At 35.7% G+C, this 19,514-nt stretch overlaps 1 protein-coding gene across 28 annotated transcripts in view; it reads right to left on the bottom strand.

The window, feature by feature from the left end:
• The window catches only part of camk2b1 (calcium/calmodulin-dependent protein kinase (CaM kinase) II beta 1), a 109,451-nt gene that overhangs the window by 7,427 nt on the left and 82,510 nt on the right, over window positions 1-19,514 (bottom strand). For 14 of the 28 annotated variants that reach the window (XM_051683992.1, XM_051684037.1, XM_051683999.1 and 11 more), the window contains one exon: window positions 5,141-5,189. In XM_051683992.1, the coding sequence (XP_051539952.1) occupies window positions 5,141-5,189 (49 nt within the window). Of the gene's footprint in view, window positions 1-95; window positions 231-942; window positions 1,036-5,140; window positions 5,190-8,746; window positions 8,792-19,514 lie in introns of all 28 variants that reach the window. The other 14 variants (XM_051684009.1, XM_051684033.1, XM_051684049.1 and 11 more) reach the window with 3 other exon arrangements.

Raw genomic sequence — 19,514 nt, 5'->3', positions numbered from 1 at the left:
ATAAACCACTTTTACTGGGTGCAATTCATTCTTAGTGAATTCTCCCCTAAGTGTCTGACCCCTGTTGGTTGTATACTGGTCCTTCAAGGACTTACTCTGTGTAGGAATGTTAGAGGTCTGGGAAGAGGAGGGGGCAGACACAACAGTTGGAGTGGTAGTGTTTCCCCCCTCAGCATCAGATGTGGGCCCCTGGCATACCGCACCCAGTAGATCAGTGAACTTAGTGGCAGCTGTGGGCCCAGAATCAGGAAGGACATATATAAAAGTGGAATTAAGCTTAGAAGGGAGGACAAGGAGGACAGGGATATCTATCCTGTTTGTGGTGGCATTCATGGAATACTTCACCCAAAAATGAAAATTCTGTCAACATTTAACCCATATGTCATTAGTTGATTTATTATTATTATTTTATTTACTTTAGAGATGTAAGGAAAGAGAGAAAGATTTTCAGTGCTTTTCGGCTTCAGAAGACACGGAATATGGCATACAAGTCATATGGACTAATTTTATAGTGTTTTTATTTTTGTCAGGCTGTGGTCACTATATGCTTTCACTGTATGGAAAATAACAGCTTGAACATTTTTCATAATTTGCCCTTTTGTGTTGCGCGGTTGAAGCCATGCGAGTTTGGAACAACATAAGGGTGAGAAAATGATGACATAATTTTTATTTTGGGGTGAACTACTCCTTTAAATAAACACAGAGAAACCACCTGCGAATGGTTAATGGTCAGAACACAGAAAACTGCTATGTTTAGTTCTGATTAAAAATAAATGTACACATCCATTTACCAATAGGGAAAATCCTCATTAAGTTATTTAATAGACTCAGATCTTTTTGGTACACAGTTCAGATCAAAATCACAAAAGTACATGCATACATAAGGGGATGAGGGGATAGCGGGTGAAATGCATGAGGTCATGGCAGACAGAGGGCACTTACTGAAGACTGCGGGGGAGGGGACTAAAGGTGTGTGGGCGAGTTCAGTCTGGGTGCTGGGGTTTGACTGAACTGAACTGTTATCTACAACCTTTCCTGTGACATTCCCACCCCAACAGCACACACAGAGAGAGAAATGGGAGACAAAAAGCATGGGTCAATCTGCTGAGATTTTGCAGCCATTCTTCACTCCTGAATTTTCCTGGAGGAGTAAGATGTCACTCAATGTATTAATCCGGAACCTTGTAAACACAGCTCTGTTTTTAGGTGGACTGATAAAAAGTCCTGTGTGAGTTTAATCACGGAAATCCCATCAAACCAGCCAATCAAATTAGAGCTGAAAAGAAGAGAAAGTTTTGTGTGCAATATGCATCAGATGGTTAGTGCACAGACTGTGGGCGGTCCATGGGCGTCTGAGGCTGAGACTTATCTCAAGTTACCATGTACTTGTGGCTAGTTGGGCATTGATCAGGAAATTTGAGGTTGATACCAATTACCGACATTTGAACACTATGATTGGGTGATATTGCAGACTGTGCCTCTTGTCCCACTTTTAAAAGTTATATGCTGCTGTGATCAACTCATATTAATTGTGAAATGCAAACATTTGTTTGAATTGAAAACAGTTATGAAAAGCTCTGTTGACACTATCAAAGATCACTGTGACATACTGGCAACCAGGAAATGGCATGAGAGCATCATACACAGCAGAGATAGGTTAAAAAAATAAGAGAGATATGTCCATTTTAAAGCTCCAAAATTGCTCCAGTGAGAAATAATTAGTATCTTGAATATGTTTACCATCTCTGACATTTGGTTGTAATGCAAATCACTAATTTATTAAGTGCAGTGATTGAATGTTAAACTGTTAATGCTGTTAGTAGTGGTATTACAACAAACACATATCTCTTTTTTTAAATCAGGGTTTCTCACAAAATAGTTCTGGGAGGAGTGACTGATGAGAGATTGAGAGCACGCATGGAGAGTGAAACCAAAAGCACGCATAATTTTACAAACTATCGCACCACACACTGTATGACTGTCAACTCACGTTATATCAGGTATACTTAAATTTTTCACATCTATACAAACTGAATTCATCTGAATTACAGCATGTTTGAAATTGTAAATTTGCGAATGCTTAGATTTGCCAATAATTCACCTTTTCAATTAGCAGCAATGCCATCCTTCGAGGGCTAAGCAAGTGCTCATTCATTAGATAAGTAGTGTATGTGTGATTTAGTGCATGCTGCAATAAAAAAAAAAAAAGATTGGCCATGAATCTAAGCACGATTGATTGATCTCAGATGAATATCAGCCGTTTGATCGGTGCATCTCTACTTGTGGCTGTAACTGTGTGTATTTTAACATTTATTCTGGTGCAATTCCTTGCCCCAAAGACATTTATTGTAAGTGCATTAATGTAAATGCAACATTTTGGTTTGTCTTTACAAACAAGTTAACAAGGGAGTCAAAAACATTTTCTTTGGCAATCAACAGTATATAAAAAATGCCATTCATAGAGATCAACTTACAAAACCCAGAAGACTCCTTTAATCAAGCTGAACATTAAATTTGGAAAAGAATGCAATATGACAAAATGGACCAAAGGTTAAGTAAAAATGAAGAATATGATAAAAATTAATAGCATGAGGAACAATAAAAGCATGCTAACAGGTTGCAGATAAAAACATGTTGTATACAAGCACACTTAAAACTTAAACTAAGCCCTGCAATGAACAGCTCAAACACTAAAATTACTGGTTTCCACAGTCATTCCATTCACTGCCTCCATTTTAATAACTGTTATTGGAAGGGAAGTGCTTTTCAGTAGAGGTACCACAGTGGCTGTTATAAAGCTAACCTTTTGCCACAGCTGAGTCACAATAATTTATCAACTATTTCACAGGCAGCCATATATTTCCTAACACCACCTACAAGTACAACACACACACACACACACACACAGCCTTCTCACCATCTCTTTTGTTTGATCACTAAAGAAGTCATCACGCTCCTGTTATGCACACAGTCTGCCAGAAATTTGGTGGAAAGTCTCTCCTCACATACACTCACACACACACACACACACACACATGCTCTCAAATAGCCAGAGTCTCTTTTTCCTGCAGAGGTTAATTTTAGCACAAGGTGCCCTTGCCTTCTGGGGCAGAGAGATCTGACACATACACAGATAGTAGGAATGACACTAATCCAGAGCACAGTTTATGAGCCCAGAAGTGCACAGAAATGACTCAGATTAACATTAATGGACTGTGGCATGAATCCATGAGCGTTTAGTGATCTATTTATGGGTCACTTGCAATTAGGGTCAAAGCTTTTGTTCAAAACTTCTGTTATGAAGCAACTGTACAGTGTCATCCATTTTAAAACTTTTATCACATATCTTGGATCTGATTGTTGCCTTGACCAGCCTTCTGTATGTTGGTGTAGCATGTGGTGGTAATTACGTTTTTCAGTTTTTTTAAAACAATGTTGGATAAGCCTAGAACTTGCTCACCCAACAAGTTAGCTAACAGTCAATTAACTATGAATTTATACAAATTACGGCTGTCAATTGATTAAAGTTTTTAGTCTAATTAATTACATGACATGTCGATTAATTAAGAATATCAATATTTTGTTGGGAAAGGCCTCGAAATAAAGATAATTCAACATAAATAACACATAATTCAAATAGGCTAATAATAAATATGTAGGGCCTATAATAAATATAATAATTCAGATATTCAGAAATATATTGCATTATTGTGGCGGATGAGTAAAGCATTAATTAGACAATACAAAAAGTGGCTTTAGAAATCAATATATATGGTTTAGAATAGGCCTTAGTCTCATTCTGTGGCTGCACTGCTTGTGAGGTTTATGAGGCGTGCTCACTGCCCTCTGCTGACTTGACTCATAAAAACACAAAGTTACAAGAACTTCAAACTTGAAATAGTGTTAGGAAAATCTGTACTTCTATTATGGAATCAACAAACGGGTCAGAGGCCATGATTAAATGCATACATTTTTTAAACACGTTATTTTTGTTTATAATGAATCGCACTAAAATTAATGCGTTAAATCGACAGCCCTAATAAAAATAAATGGATCTGAATTTAAACTCTGGAATATTACAAGGTTTTATTAATGATACCTAATAATGTAACACTCAGATCATGAAATCTCCAAATGAATTAAATTTTTTCAAATTATTACTGTGCTGTTCTAGCAGAGATGCATATACAGAGTACTGGTATATATATATATATATATATATATATATATATATATATATATATATATATATATATAAAATTGTGCCACCATATTAATTTATTTCATTATAAAACTAAAACTTAATAAAAATAAAAAAAATATGTTTTTTATAATTTGATAACTTGGACCAAATAATAAAGAGAAGCAGCCAATAAGTGCCCAACATAGATGGGAACTCCTTCAGTATTGTTTAAAAAGCATCCCAGGGTGATACCTCAAGAAGTTGGTTGAGAAAATGTCAAGAGTACATGTCTGCAAATTCTAGGCAAAGGGTGACTACTGTGAAGGTGCTAAAATATAACACAGTTTTGATTTCTTTTGGATTTTGTTTAGTCACAACATAATTCCCATAGTTCCATTTATTTTATTCCATAGTTTTGATGACTTTACTATTATTCTAAAATGTGAAAAACTTTTGACCGGTAGTATTAGGGTCAGTGATTCAAATTGTACACATAAAAACCAAATAAATGTAAAATTTGTTTTTCTTTTACGGTTAAATGTACAGTACACCCAGACATGTGTTAGTTTGAATTCTATATCAAACATTTTAATAATTTTCATGATTTTACCTTAGCATATACAAGAAGACTATATTAGTGAATATAGAGGGTAGGGGACAAGCCCAAAATCAAATTCTGGAAACTGTTTAACGTGACAAGACTTTTAAAAAGGTTAAGGATTTTTTTTTTTTTTTTTTTTTACAAAGACAAATTATTATTATTATTTTTTAAAGCTACTATTGTCTACCATTTAAAAATCTTTAAAAGATTAAAAACTTTAAAATCTTATTATGGGGCAGACAATTGCCCTAAATTAAGAATCACCCGCATCTGTCCTGCATGGCTGCAGTGCGAGTTGTTTTCGAACTACTGCTCTACATATAGCCTAAGGAAAATGATGGATCGCTGATTCTTACCTTTCATTTCCTCGTCCTCCACTGTGGCGTTACTGCTGTCCGACGACTCCTGAGATATTCAGACAGATGACAGATCAGTTATAATACATTAACATTTTGCTGAAAGAACACCGACTAGTGCCAAAGTCCTCACACACACAGACCTACTGTACGCACACCTTAAATTAACATCTCAACAGCGTAACTCTGGGGATTACACACACAATTAACCGTTCACCGATGCATGGCAACATCAGCAAGACAGTTAGAACATGCTTGTTATATTTGTTATACACCCACTCGCAAAGAAACATATATAATGATGTCAAATACAAGCCACACCTCCATAGGGAATACACTTTATGAATAGAATGCTCTTTCCTTCCTAATTTCCCAACATCCTGTCCTGAAATCTGAAAGGTAGGCCAGAGTAATTAGGACAAATCCTTAAAAATCCCACAAATACTGCAAAAGCTTCCCCGGTCAGCATGGGTAATATGAAATATGAAACAAATAATATGAAACAAGCTTTCAGCTGTATTTTCTGCATATTGAATGCACATTTATTCTGCATCCATGTGAACTCTTGTTCATTTTGTTTAATGAGTTTTGATGGGCCTTATTAAAGGGATAGTTCACCTAAAATGAAAGTTCTATCATCATTCACTCACACCCACATGTTGTTCCAGACCCATACGACTTTTTTCCATGGAACACAAACGGAGATGTTGGCAGAATTTTAGGGACTGACAGCCACAGTCACCATTCACTTTCATTGCATATTTTTTCTTCTCCATACAATGATAGTGAAACATTCTTCAGTAACATCTCGTTTTGATTTACACGGAAGAAAGTCATTCAGGGTTGGAACAACATAAAGAAGAATAAATGATGACAAACTTTCTGTTTTTGAGAGTACCATCTCTTTAAGGACTAAAAACAGAAACATTAGTTTAAAAATCAGGGGCTACATTTTGGTGAATGACGACACTGAATGAATTTGAAAATAAGTGTCCTTAAACTTTTATTACGCATGAATTGTTGTATAAAATCTATATTGTACACACATTATATTCTATATAAAACTATATTCCCAATATTGTACAGTCTCTGGTACCCTACTAATTTAAATACTACTTCTTATAGGAGAAAGATCGACAGAATGATGTCTCTATGGGAAATGAGTTGTACGAGGACGGTATGGTCACCTGAGAAACGGAACAGTGCACCTGTCACAGCGTAACTGTAGCGATCACCAAGGACAGCAGCTCCAACTGTAAATAGGCCATCAGTATGTGGGACGATATTATTAGGTGCTCCTGAAAAGGCTTTTGTTCTCTCATTCTATCATCTACCTTGCACTATAGACATTGTTACATCCGAATAAAGAAACTGGCAGACATGGAGAGTGGAGAAATGGACAGCTTTCCACGCATGGATCTAATAGTCAATTTTCTGAGGGGAAATTAAGCCCAATTTGGGATTTAAAAAGCACATCTACTGTGCCACTGGCAGAAACACTCAGTCTAAATCTAGGCTGAACTCTCAAATGGACCATTCAAACTCTGCATTTGGAGTTTTGGGACATGTGACATCACTGTTTTATGGCCTTATTTACTTCTACACCTCTTGTGTCTCTATAGCCGTACATTTGTGTTATAAAATCATTTTCTTGTCATTACACATACATTATATGTTATGTATATGAATCTGTGCATCTGATACAGGTAAAATCAGGTACCCATTATTACAGCAAATTTCAGGGAGCTTGTTTCATTAGTTGCACTTTTAATGTCCACCACAAGAGGTCACTACTTCACACGGTCTCTGTTAGCTCAGAGTGGAGCGCAGAGACCTGATACAGCAGGTTTAATATTCTTATCATGACACACATTTCCAACTGTTGCTCTACCGCTTCATGCATCAAACATCTGATGTGTCAAGTATCATTTCCCATCATCAAGATTATTAATAAAAATCACTCTTAATTATTATATTGATTAATGACACTAATGCACTATTGATAGTTCACCCAAACATGACAATTCTGTCATCATTTACGTACCATCACGTTGTTCTAAATGTGTGACTTTCTTTCTTCCATGGAACACAAAAGGAGATGTTGAACACAAAGAATGATAGCCTCAGTCACCATTAGGGCTGTCACGATTATGAAATTTGGCTGACAATTAATTGGCAAACAAATAATTGCGATTATGACGATTAATTGTCTCTTTAAGGGCTTTCACGATTAATTGTCATATTTCTTAAGGTGTGCGTTTTCCTGCACGTGTGCTTTATACACCTATTTTTACACATTTAACTTGAAATATATAAATCAAATAATAAAATAGGGATATGTGATTTCCTTTTAAGGATTTAAAAATGTATGAATGACATGAAAAATAATGTTTGAAATATTAAAATGTTTCTAAATACTTAAAATATGTCTCTCTTTAGTTTTGGTCAATTTTACATTTACACTTGTTTTTTTGTGTTACTCATATTTTACATTATATATTTATATATCTATTTTATTATATTTGTATAATATATTTTATTCGATTAAGCAATAGTAAAATATTTCTGTCCTAATTTCTTCACTTTCAAACGTTATTTTAATGCTCTTTGATTAAACCCACAAGCCTTTATTTGTCATGAAGCAAAACCTTTGCGATTTCATTTCATCATTTCATCACTCCACAGAAATAGAGTAATAGTGTGTCTCTTCCCGTGTCACTGCATGTATGAACCAGGAACATTTACTATTACACAATCGTTTAACGTGATATCACTTTCACAGTTTATATTTGTTTGTTTATATTTTCACGGGAGTTTAACATGAGCCTGCTGACAGCGTGCGCTCTTCCGGACAGGAGCTGGTTGATGTCCGCGGGTCAGTGACGCTTGGACTTGAGTTTAACTGAATGATGCACAAATGTGCCATTCATCGCATTTATACAGTAAATTCGCTTAAAATTCCCTTATTTGGGCATTAAAATGTGATTGGAATTAGAATGCCCAATAATCACGGTTGTCTCAAATAACCGCGATCAGATGGTTATTTAATAATCGCAACATGCCTAGTCACCATTCACTTTTATTGTATAGAAAATAAAATTAAAGGAAATGTGCAATGAAAGTAAATGGTGACTGAGACTAACATACTGCCTAAAATCTCCTTTTCTGTATTTCCATGTTCATTCCATGAAAGTAAGTGAAAGTAAGTTTGGAACAACATGAAAGTGAGAAATTGATTTCAAAATGTTCATTTTAGTGTGAATCATCCTTTTAAATCTACTGTTAATTTAGATCATATGAGCAAAAACAGGAAGGAGCATCACACACAAATCTATAATTTAGTTTAATATGACATGTTTCTTTAAGACATTAAGGGATATGTATACTCATTTAAATATGTTTAGTTCATGTATCTAAAGACTTAAGAAATATTGCAAAAACTTCAAAAGGGTCACGCATGCAGCCAACAGACATGCGCAGATGATGTCATAGTCCACAGTCACATTAACAGAAATGCATTGTGGAGATGCAGATCAGACAGAGGATGGATGGTGAAGGGGGTGGGGGGAGTAAAGAAGAGTGGGAGATGTGTGTGGGGGGGGTTACCTTAATCCCATCCACTGCATTATGGATGACAGTGGCCTGTGCCTCCTACAGTGTGACGGGGGGGGGGGGAGTGGAAAAACATGAGGAGAGAGAAAGAGAGAAAGAGAGAGAGAGAGAGAGAGAGAGAGAGAGAGAACATGTGTGGGTGGATGGGTGTTTGTGATTGCCAACCCAGTAAAAATGAACAAAACACATATAAAAGCCACCAGAGGTTCAAAGCGCTTCTCTCTTTAGTACTTAAAACAAATTACTACACTTCATAACTTTTTAAAAGGGATTTTTTAGCCAAAATTGAAAATTCTGCAATTATATCCTCATTCTCAAGTTGTTCCAAACCCTTATGACTTTCTTTCTTCAATGGAACATAAAAAGAGAGATTTCACAAAAGAACGTAAGGGACTGACAGCCTCAGTCCCCATTTACTTTCATTGTATGGACAAAAAGATAAAACGAAAGTGAACGGTGACTGAGGATGTAACATTTCCCTTTGTGTTCCACAGAAAAAAGAAAATAATTAGGGATTGGAACTTTCATTAATGGGTGAACTATTGTTTTAATGTGAAGCTATATTTCAAAACCCAAGGTAAAACAGTAATATATCGCTGTTTCACAGAAACTCTATGTGATTTTGCCAGCTAACTGTTTTTTTATTTTTTTTTATTACATTGCAACAAGGAATTCATTTTATTCCGTTTCCACTGCGTATGCGTCATCCCCTGGAAACCTGCTAGCTAGACGCAAATCAGACCGCATAAATTTGTAATGCCCAGTCTCTCTCGCAGGAGGTAACATTCCCTCACTTTCCTATCTGCAGCCTGCAATCCCCATCATTATGAAGTATTCATCGCCATGACTACCGTTGCCCTGTGCAACATGCAGCAGTTACAAGCTAAGGTTATGATGAACAACACACAGAGTCAATATGGAGCTGCAACTGATAACACACTAATATTTGTGAAGGAATTTGTGATTTTAAATTGTAACGATGGGCTAACTGAATCAATTGGAGGCTAAAAGCAAAATGGTATGCATGAAACTTTAACAATGAGGACTGATGTCTTTTTGTTAAACTTACTGTATTATATATAGCATCTACTAAAAGGAAGGTTAAGAATTAGCATTTCAGCCTCTCCAAATTCAAACAATCCAAATCTCTCACCTCAACACCTGTTTGGTTAAAGCTTTATTTATAAAACGGACATTTTTGTCTCTGATTGGATAAGCGAATTGAGAAGCCATTGTAAAATAAAGTCTAAATGCACACATCACTTGAATTCTTTTAACGGTAATGCTGCTGCACTACTAGGGCTAATTGGACAATATCAGTTGATTTAGTCCAAATTACTAAAAATTGTCAATAATGAAAAAATTATTTATTCTACTTCATATTATTAATTTTTATTGAACATTTTTGTCTTTAATCATATTGCTGTTGCCACTGTATTACTTTACTTCATGTTATACCTTTAAAAAAAACCTTTACCTTACTGTAACTTACAGCCTTTTGTGGTTTACAATTTTATTACAATATCTGACAGAGTACTGTAAGGTTTTCTGGATGGTATCACAGGCCGGACTTCTGTCATTATTTACTTATCCTCATGTTATTTCAAACCCATATGACTTCCTTTTATTCCGTGGAAAAAAAATCAAAGAACTTAAGCAGCATGTTAGACTCACCCCCCCATTCAAAATTCATTGCATATTATTCCTATACAGTGAAATAAATGGTGACTGAGGATGTCCTTCTGCCTAACATCTCCTTTTGTTTTTCACGGAAGAAATAAAGTTTGGAACAACATGAGGGTGAGTAAATGATCACAATTTTCATTTTCAGGTGAACTATCCTATCAACCTTAAGCTTGATGTCTCCAATGTTTCAAGTGTGTGTGCTAATTAATGTGCTACTACTCCAACCAGTTCAGAATTTTCTACATTTGAGAAATTCATCCCCCAGGGTATGGGTTGTCACAGTACCAAACTTTCAGTAGTCTGTACCGATACCAGTGGAATTTCATGCTTCTCGATAACAATTTCGATACCACAGCACATATGTTAATGTGCTATTGAACACTCTCCTTTAGCCTATTTAAAAAGTAAACTGCCTGAGGGATGGAGCTTTAACTTCTGTCAAGAGATTATGGGATTTTTTTTTTTAACTTGGTATTGGAAGAGGGAGTGTGGGCTAGGATTCTAAAAAACGTCAAGTCTGCATCTAGAGATGCAAGGGTTCGCTTTATGCAATTCAAGATTTTACATCGATTCTATTGGACCACCTCTAGATTGTATAGGCTTGGTCTTAAAGACACACCCACCTGCTGGAGATGCCAATCAGAAGATGGAGACACAACCCATGTTTTTTGGTGGTGTGTTAAGATTCAAGAATTTTGGTTGAGGGTTCAGAGTTTTGTGTGTGACGTATTAGGTACTCAAATTTCATTGTGCCCCAGACTCTGTATTTTAGGTGATGGGGCTGTCATCAATATAGGGAATAAACAAGTAAAAAATTGGGTCCTAGCCAGTGTTATGATCACCAGACAAGTGATTTTAAGGGGTTGGAAGTTGGCTGGAGTGCCCCCATTTCAGGAGTGGTGCTCAGAGATGGGGAGGGTGGTGGCTTTCCAAGAAGGGTCATATAGAAGACTGGGGAATTTGGATTTGTTTGCTACGAAATGGGGCAGATACTTGCCGTTCTTGGAGGGTTCTCAGAGTGGAGCAGTAGAGAGGGGTAGTTGTTAATGTGTGTGATTATTAGATGTGTGTGTGTGTGTGTGTATATATATATATATATATATATATATATATATATATATATATTATTATTTTTTGTTTTTTTTTGTGACCACAGGGGTGTTTGTTGAGGGTCGGGGTGGGGTTGGGTATGGGGAGGGGTGGTAGCGGGAGTTAAATGTTGATTCTGTATATATGTTTTGCTTTTCTGTGTTTGATGTATGAATCAATAAAAATGATAATCATAAAAAAAGTAAACTGTCAATGTAAATAATAAATTAAAACAAATGCAGGTTTCCTTCAAGTGTTTCTAAAATTAAGTATGCATATATTAAGTGTTTTTAAGTAGGGCCCAACTCAACCTGTTTTCTTATTTTTTTTTTTTTTTTTTTCAGAATTCCATATTTTAAAGTTTAATTTCATCATCAAAATGGTGTCTATTAACAAATGAAAATTTCATTGCATCGTTTACCAATATTTTATACAGTAAAACTGCACTCGTGCTTGTGATACATTGCTTAATTTTTATTATTATTATTTATTAATCATTACTACTAAAGTGAATATTACATTTTACTATATAGTTGTAGTGTTGTCAAAAGTACTGGTACTTTGGTACCATACTAAAATAAAAAGATGTAACGATACCAGTGTTTCTGCAGTACCGGTAGTACAGAGCACCGACTCAATCCGGTACCAGCGCGCAGTTTGACTGACACACAACTGCTTTAAAATGTTCACAGGCTTATTTTGAATGCGTGCTCTGTTACTCCTTACACTGAAATGGACAATTATTCAAATTAAAATCGTGACACATCCGAGTGTGATTTATTAAACCGCTAAAGGCTGCAATCTTACTGTAGAAGAGCTCTGTACTTTGAATGAATGTATAAATCTGACCACACAAACATATTGAGAATCATTCATGACACGTTGTATCAGATGACAGAGCAGAGCACTTATCCATTGTGAACCACGCATCACATGTAAACTATATATATTTATATAACTAAAATCATAGCATTTGTGCTTTAATCTCAGCTTAGCTTTATTTATATAGCATTTAAAACAACAGAGTTGACCAAAGTGCTTCACAGTAATACAGTTTATAACATTTCAAAATTACCTGTAATCCAAAATACAAACACTTCAAAACTGTGTCCTACATTTCATCTGTCAGACTCAAAGGGCAGTGTAAAGAGATGAGATTTCAGACATGACTTACAAGTATTCAATGATCACACTGCACCTGACCCGAACTGTTTATCCAGAAAAGTGAAGCATCCGGCAAAAAACACACGTCATAATAAAAGCATGATTCAAAATAAAATCTAAATGCCTGAAATTGAAGAAATTGAATAAAAATATATTACAACTGTATAGTAAAATGTAATATTCACTGTAATAATAATAATAATTAAAATATCGCAAACAAGACAACTTTTGAATAAAAGTTATTTTTTCACTTGTTAAAAGTTTTAAGAATTTATTGATTAGACACCATTTTGATGATTCAATTAAAAAAAAAAAAAAAAAATGTAAAACATTTTCTGGAAAGTTCTGGAAAATAATAATTATTATTAAACTATAATTATTAAAATAATTATTAAATAATTAAAAATAACTAAACTGGTGTGTTCAATAGCACATTATAATATTAGCATATTTTTGCTATGGTATCAAAATTGGTATCGAGAACCGTGAAATTTCACTGGTATAGGTACCGACTACTGAAATCTTGGTACCGTGACAACACTACACAGTTGTAATATATTTCAGTTGCAATTTTTTCAAATTCAGGCAGCTAGCTTTTATTTTGAAACAAGCTTTTAGTTGTAGTTTGTGTTTTTAATGGAAGCTTCGCACCTACGAATACGCAGTTGACTACATGGCCCAGTGTGAAAAATAAAGCACAAAAGCTGTGATTTAATTATATAAATATAAACTGGTGGCCAAAAGTTTGGAACAATGTACAGATTTTGCTGTTTCGGAAGGAAATTGGTACTTTAATTTACCAAAGTGGCATTCAAGTAATCACAAAGTATAGTCAGGACATTACTGATGTAAAAAACAGCACCATCACTATTTGAAAAAAAAAAAAAAAACATTTTTGATCAAATCTAGACAGGCCCCATTTCCAGCAGCCATCACTCCAACACCTTATCCTGAGTAATCATGCTAAATTGCTAATTTGGTACTAGAAAATCACTTGCCATTATATCAAACACAGTTGAAAGCTATTTGGTTTGTTAAATGAAGCTTAACTTTGTCTTTGTGTTGCCACAGTATGCAATAGAGTGGCATGTCTTAAGGTCAATATTAGGTCAAAAATGGCAAAAAAGAAACGGCTTTCTCTAGAAACTCGTCAGTCAATCATTGTTTTGAGGAATGAATACTATACAATGCTTGAAATTCCCTAAAAACTGAAAATTTCATACAAAGGTGTACACTACAGTCTTCAAAGACAATGGACAACTGGCGCTAACAAAGACAGAAAGAGATGTGGAAGGCCAGATGTACAACTAAACAAGAGGATAAGTACATCAGAGTCTCTAATTTGAGAAATAGACACCTGACATGTCCTCAGCTGACAGCTTAATTGAATTCTACCCGCTCAACACCAGTTTCTCATACAACAGTAAAGAGAAGACTCAGGGGTGCAGGACTTATGGGAATAATTGCAAAGAAAAAGCCACTTTTGAAACAGAAAATAAAAAGGAAAGGTTAGAATGGGTAAAGAAACACAGACATTAGACAACAGATAATTGGAAAAGAGTGTTATGGATCTTAACCCCATTGAGCTTTTGTGGGATCAGTTAGACTGTAAAGTGTGTGAGAAGTGCCCGACAAGACAGCCACATCTATGGCAAGTGCTACAGGAAGCGTGGGGTGAAATGTCACCTGAGTATCTGGACAAACTGACAGCTAGAATGCCAAGGATCTGCAAAGCTGTCATTGCTGCACGTGGAGGATTTTTTGATGAGAATTCTTTGAAGTAGTTTAAGAAGTTCTGAATTTTTTTTTCAAATTGTAATAGTATTTTTTCACGTTATTAATGTCCTGACTATACATTGTGATCAGTTGAATGCCACTTTGGTGAATAAAAGTACCTATTTCTTTCCATAAGGGCAAAACCTGTACATTATTCCAAACTTTTGGCCGCCAATGTATAGACTACATATGTGGCGCACTTCAAAGTGGATGAGTGATCTGCTCTGTCATCTCATACAACACACACAGTGTGCATGATTCTAAATGTCTGTGGAATTTTCAGTGTATGAGTATGAGCCATCTGCTTCACAAATTCACTTTGAAGCATGCAGCACATGCAGACTAAGACTGAAGCCTTTCGTGGTTTAATAGTCACACTAGTACATATCACGATTTTAATTTGATAAATTGTGCATTAATTCCCCCCCCCCCCAACCATGACAAATACATGTGTAAGCGTTTGAAAGCAGTTGTGTGTCAGTCAGACTGAGTGGTGTTCAGTACTACCCGGACTGCAGGTACACTGGTATCGTGACATCTTTTTTATTATTTATTTTTATTACACATATATTCCTATAAATATAGTATACAACTGTACAGTTAATAGTAAAACTAAAAGGGAAGCACTAAGGCTCAAGTCTTTACTGACTATAAACACCTCCTGGGTCCTGACTTCACTTAAACTACAGTTGATGTCAGAAGCTTACATCCACTTAGGTTAAAGTCATTTTTTAACCACTCCACAGATTTAATATTAGCAAACTATAGTTTTGGGAAGTCGTTTAGGACATCTACTTTGTGCATGACACAAGTAATATTTCCAACAATAGTTTACAGACAGAATGTTTCACTTTTAATTGACTATATCACAATTCCAGTGGGTCAGAAATTTACATACACTAAGTTAACTGTGCTTTAAGCAGCTTGGAAAATTCCAGAAAATGATGTCAAGCCTTTAGACAATTAGCCAATTAGCTTCTGATAGGAGGTATACTGAATTGGAGGTGTACCTGTGGATGTATTTTAAGGCCTACCTTCAAACTCAGTGCCTCTTTGCTTGACATCGTCGGAACATCAAAAGAAATCAGCCAAGACCTCAGAAAAAAAATTGTGGATGTCCAAAAATCTGGTTCATCCTTGGGAGCAATTTCCAAATGCCTGAAGGTACCACATTCAGCTGTTCAAGCAATAGTATGCAAGTATAAACACCATGGGACCACGCAGCCATCAAACCGCTCAGGAAGGAGTGGCATTCTGTCTCTTAAAGATGAACGTAATTTGGTGCGAAAAGTGCAAATTAATCCCAGAACAACAGCAAAGGACCTTGTGAAGATGCTGGAGGAAACAGGTAGACAAGTATCTATATCCACAGTAAAATGAGTCCTATATCAACATAACCTGAAAGGCTGCTAAGCAAGAAAAAAGCTACTGCTCCAAAATCGCCATAAAAAAGCCATACTACAGTTTGCAAGTGCACATGGGGACAAAGATCTTACTTTTTGAAGAAATTTCCTCTGGTCTGATGAAACAAAAAATGAACTGTTTGGCCATAATAACCATCGTTATGTTTGGAGGAAAAAGGGTGAGGCTTGCAAGCCAAAGAACACCATCCCAACCGTGAAGCATGGGGGTGGCAGCATCATGTAGTGGGTGTGCTTTGCTGCAGGAGGGACTGGTGCACTTCACAAAATACATGGCATCATGAGGAAGGAAAATGATGTGGATATATTGAAGCATCTCAAGCCATCAGCCAGGAAGTTAAAGCTCGGTCGCAAATGGGTCTTCCAAATGGACAATGACCCCAAGCATACCTCCAAAGTTGTATCAAAATTACTTAAAGACAACAAAGTCACGGTATTGGAGTGGCCATCACAAAGCCCTGACCTCAATCCGCTAGAAAATTTGTGGGCAGAACTGAAAAAGCATGTGCGAGCAAGGAGGCCTACAAACCTGACACAGTTACACCAGTTCTGTCTGGAGGAATGGGCCAAAATTCCAGCAACTTATTGTGAGAAGCTTGTGGAAGGCTACCCAAAATGTTAGACCCAAGTTAAACAATTTAAAGGCAATGCTACCAAATACTAACAAAGTGTATGTAAACTTCTGACCCACTGGGAATTTGATGAAAGAAATAAAAGCTGAAAAAATAATTCTCTCTACTATTATTCTGACATTTCACATTCTTCAAATAAAGTAGTGATCCTAACTGACCTAAGACAGGGAATTTTTCTACAATTAAATGTCAGAAATTGTGAAAAACTGAGGATAAATGTATTTGGCTAAGGTGTATGTAAACTTCTGACTTCAACTGTATATCTGCACCATAAAACACGCCACACTCAATCACTCACACACGAGCGCAACACAAGCTACACACACAGACAGCATTAAAGGGCAGCTATCAAGGATCCTAAAATATGCTGATATATTGGGCCACATTTTGCATTAGCTGTTTATGTTGGAATGTCTCCCATGTTTCCATTACGAGCTTCATTGCTCAATGCTTAAAGGGATAGTTCACACAAAACCGAAAATTCTTATAGGTTTATTTACTCACTCTCATGTTGTTCAAAACCCGTATTACTTCCTTTCTTTTAAAGGAACACAAAAGGAAATATTTATCAGAATGCTAGCCTGAGTCACCATGAAGTACTACTGGCACCGGTAGTGCCGAGAACAGTCTCAATCCGATACTCGCACGCTGTCTGACTGACACACGCCTGCTTCCAAATGCTCACACACAAATGTTACATATTTGGGAAAAGAAATGTATGCACAATCAATCAAATTAAAATCGTGACAGGTCCTAATGTGATTATTAAACTGTGAAAGACTGCAATCTTAATCTGCATGAGCTGTGTGCTTTAAAGTGAATGTGTGAAGCTGACCGCTCATAACTAAACTCCACAGAATCATGCACGCTGTGTGTTATATGATATGACAGCAGAGCACTCATCCACTGTGAAGCGTGCAGTACATGTGAACTATAAATTTATACAATTAACTCGTAGCATTTTCGATTTAATAATCACACTGGGCCATATAGCAAACTGTTTATCTGGACAAGTGAAGCTTCCATCAAAAACACATTTACATTTATTCATTTAGCAAACACACAGCAAAATAAAAGATCACGTCAAAATAAAAGCACGATTAAAATAAAGCTATGTCAAAATAAAAGCATGATTAAAAAAAAAGCTATATGCCTGAAACTGAAGAAATTGCGACAGAAATATATTACTGTATATTACTGATAAATGTATAATAAAATCTAATATTCACTGTAGTAATAATAATAATAATAGTAATACTAGAGTGCTGTTGTACTGAATAAAAGTTTGTTTCAAGGTATGTTGAAAAGTAATTATTCTACATTAATTTGTTAAAAATTTTAGGAATTAATTTGATTGGACACTATTTTGATAATGAATTTAAACTTTAAAACATGGAATTCAAAATTTTTTAATAAAATCATAAACAGGATTTGGGAAAAAATAAAACTGATTTCAGAAGGGCCCTACTTAAAAACACTTAAGAAATGCATACTTCGTTGAGAAACACTTATTATTTACTACTTATTATTATACATGTAATTTATTATTTACATTGAAATGTAACTTTTTATAAAGGCTAAATGAGTGTGTTTAATAGCACATTAACATGTTAAAATATTTTTGCTATGGTATCGATATTGGTATCAAGAACCGTGAAATGATACTGGTATCGTACCAACTTAAATATTGAAATCATGACAAAACTTGGTGTTACTACTAGAGAGTAAGTCTTACAGGTTTGGAACAACATCAGATGAGTAAATGATGGCAGAATTTTCATTTTTGGATGAATTATTATTAATTATTATCCCTTTAAAGTGCCTTTGCTGAGCTTCTGCAGACCACAAAAAAAAAAAAAAAACAAACAAACAAAAAAAAAAACACATTTCCCATAAGAAACAGGCAGAACGATCAATTTACCATTCTCACTTAAGCATATCACTAAACACTGAATAATCAAATCACTCCTGTACCCACAACCCCAGCATCTTGAAATGCTGTTTTATTAAGACCCAACTTTCCTGCCAACTTCAGGCATAAAACAACCTTCATCATCCACCAATCAGAGCAGACACTGAAAGGCAATCTGGCATTATGTAATCAAATAAACAACCCCATAAATATGTCACTAGAGTGTGTAGTGATATATCAGAATGACAGAGCACGACTGTGACTATACACAGCTTGGCTGATCCAGACTCTGATAAGCTTTTGAAGATTTTCATTGCGATCAACTTAAAATAGTCTATTAATCTATCTGAGTAATTTATCTTAATATCTCAAATATCTAAAACAGGTTCAAATATCTCACATGACGAATATAAAAATGAATATGAGTATGGCTTATAGAGCACACACAGTATACTAAACCAGTTAATAGTAATTCTGCAATCGGACCCTGTACACACATATCACTGCCTGCAATCAGAACAAAATGGCACAGTCCCGTGAACATTCCAAAAGATGCACTTTCCAACCTTCAGCACATATACAGCAGGTGCAAAAGAACTAAAGCCCGGATAATCATTAATGATCCCAGTCAACCAAACAACAGCCTCTTACCACTGTGCCAGAAAACCGCAGTTCAAAGGCCAATTCAGAGAGACCCAGGCGGAGTTATTACCACCAAACCAATCCAGATCCTAAATGATGATGCCGCAAGAGGCCTGTACAGTGCTAACTGACTTCAGTTCAAATAAAGACACGTTAACACACTCATGGGTCATATCTATCTCATGGGTCACCTTCATCAGTATATTTATACGTATATTCTAATTAAATCCTTCTCTGCTCATTTGCAGACCTGAACTTTTCCATCCCTCATTCACCACTAAAATATGTACAGTGGCCCAAAAAATATTTGGTTAGCTGGGCTCCACATGCATGAATGCCATTGCAAAAGACAACAACATATCAACCAAGACCTTTCTTTCTTTATTTTAAAGAAATATAGCTTAACCACACTTTAAGCAAAATACTGCATAACAAAGTTT

This window comes from Myxocyprinus asiaticus, chromosome 4 (genome assembly GCF_019703515.2).
Source record: "Myxocyprinus asiaticus isolate MX2 ecotype Aquarium Trade chromosome 4, UBuf_Myxa_2, whole genome shotgun sequence".
NCBI lineage: Eukaryota > Metazoa > Chordata > Actinopteri > Cypriniformes > Catostomidae > Myxocyprinus > Myxocyprinus asiaticus.
Note: the sequence above shows the minus strand (reverse complement) of the source record. Positions and strands in the feature narration are given on the sequence as shown.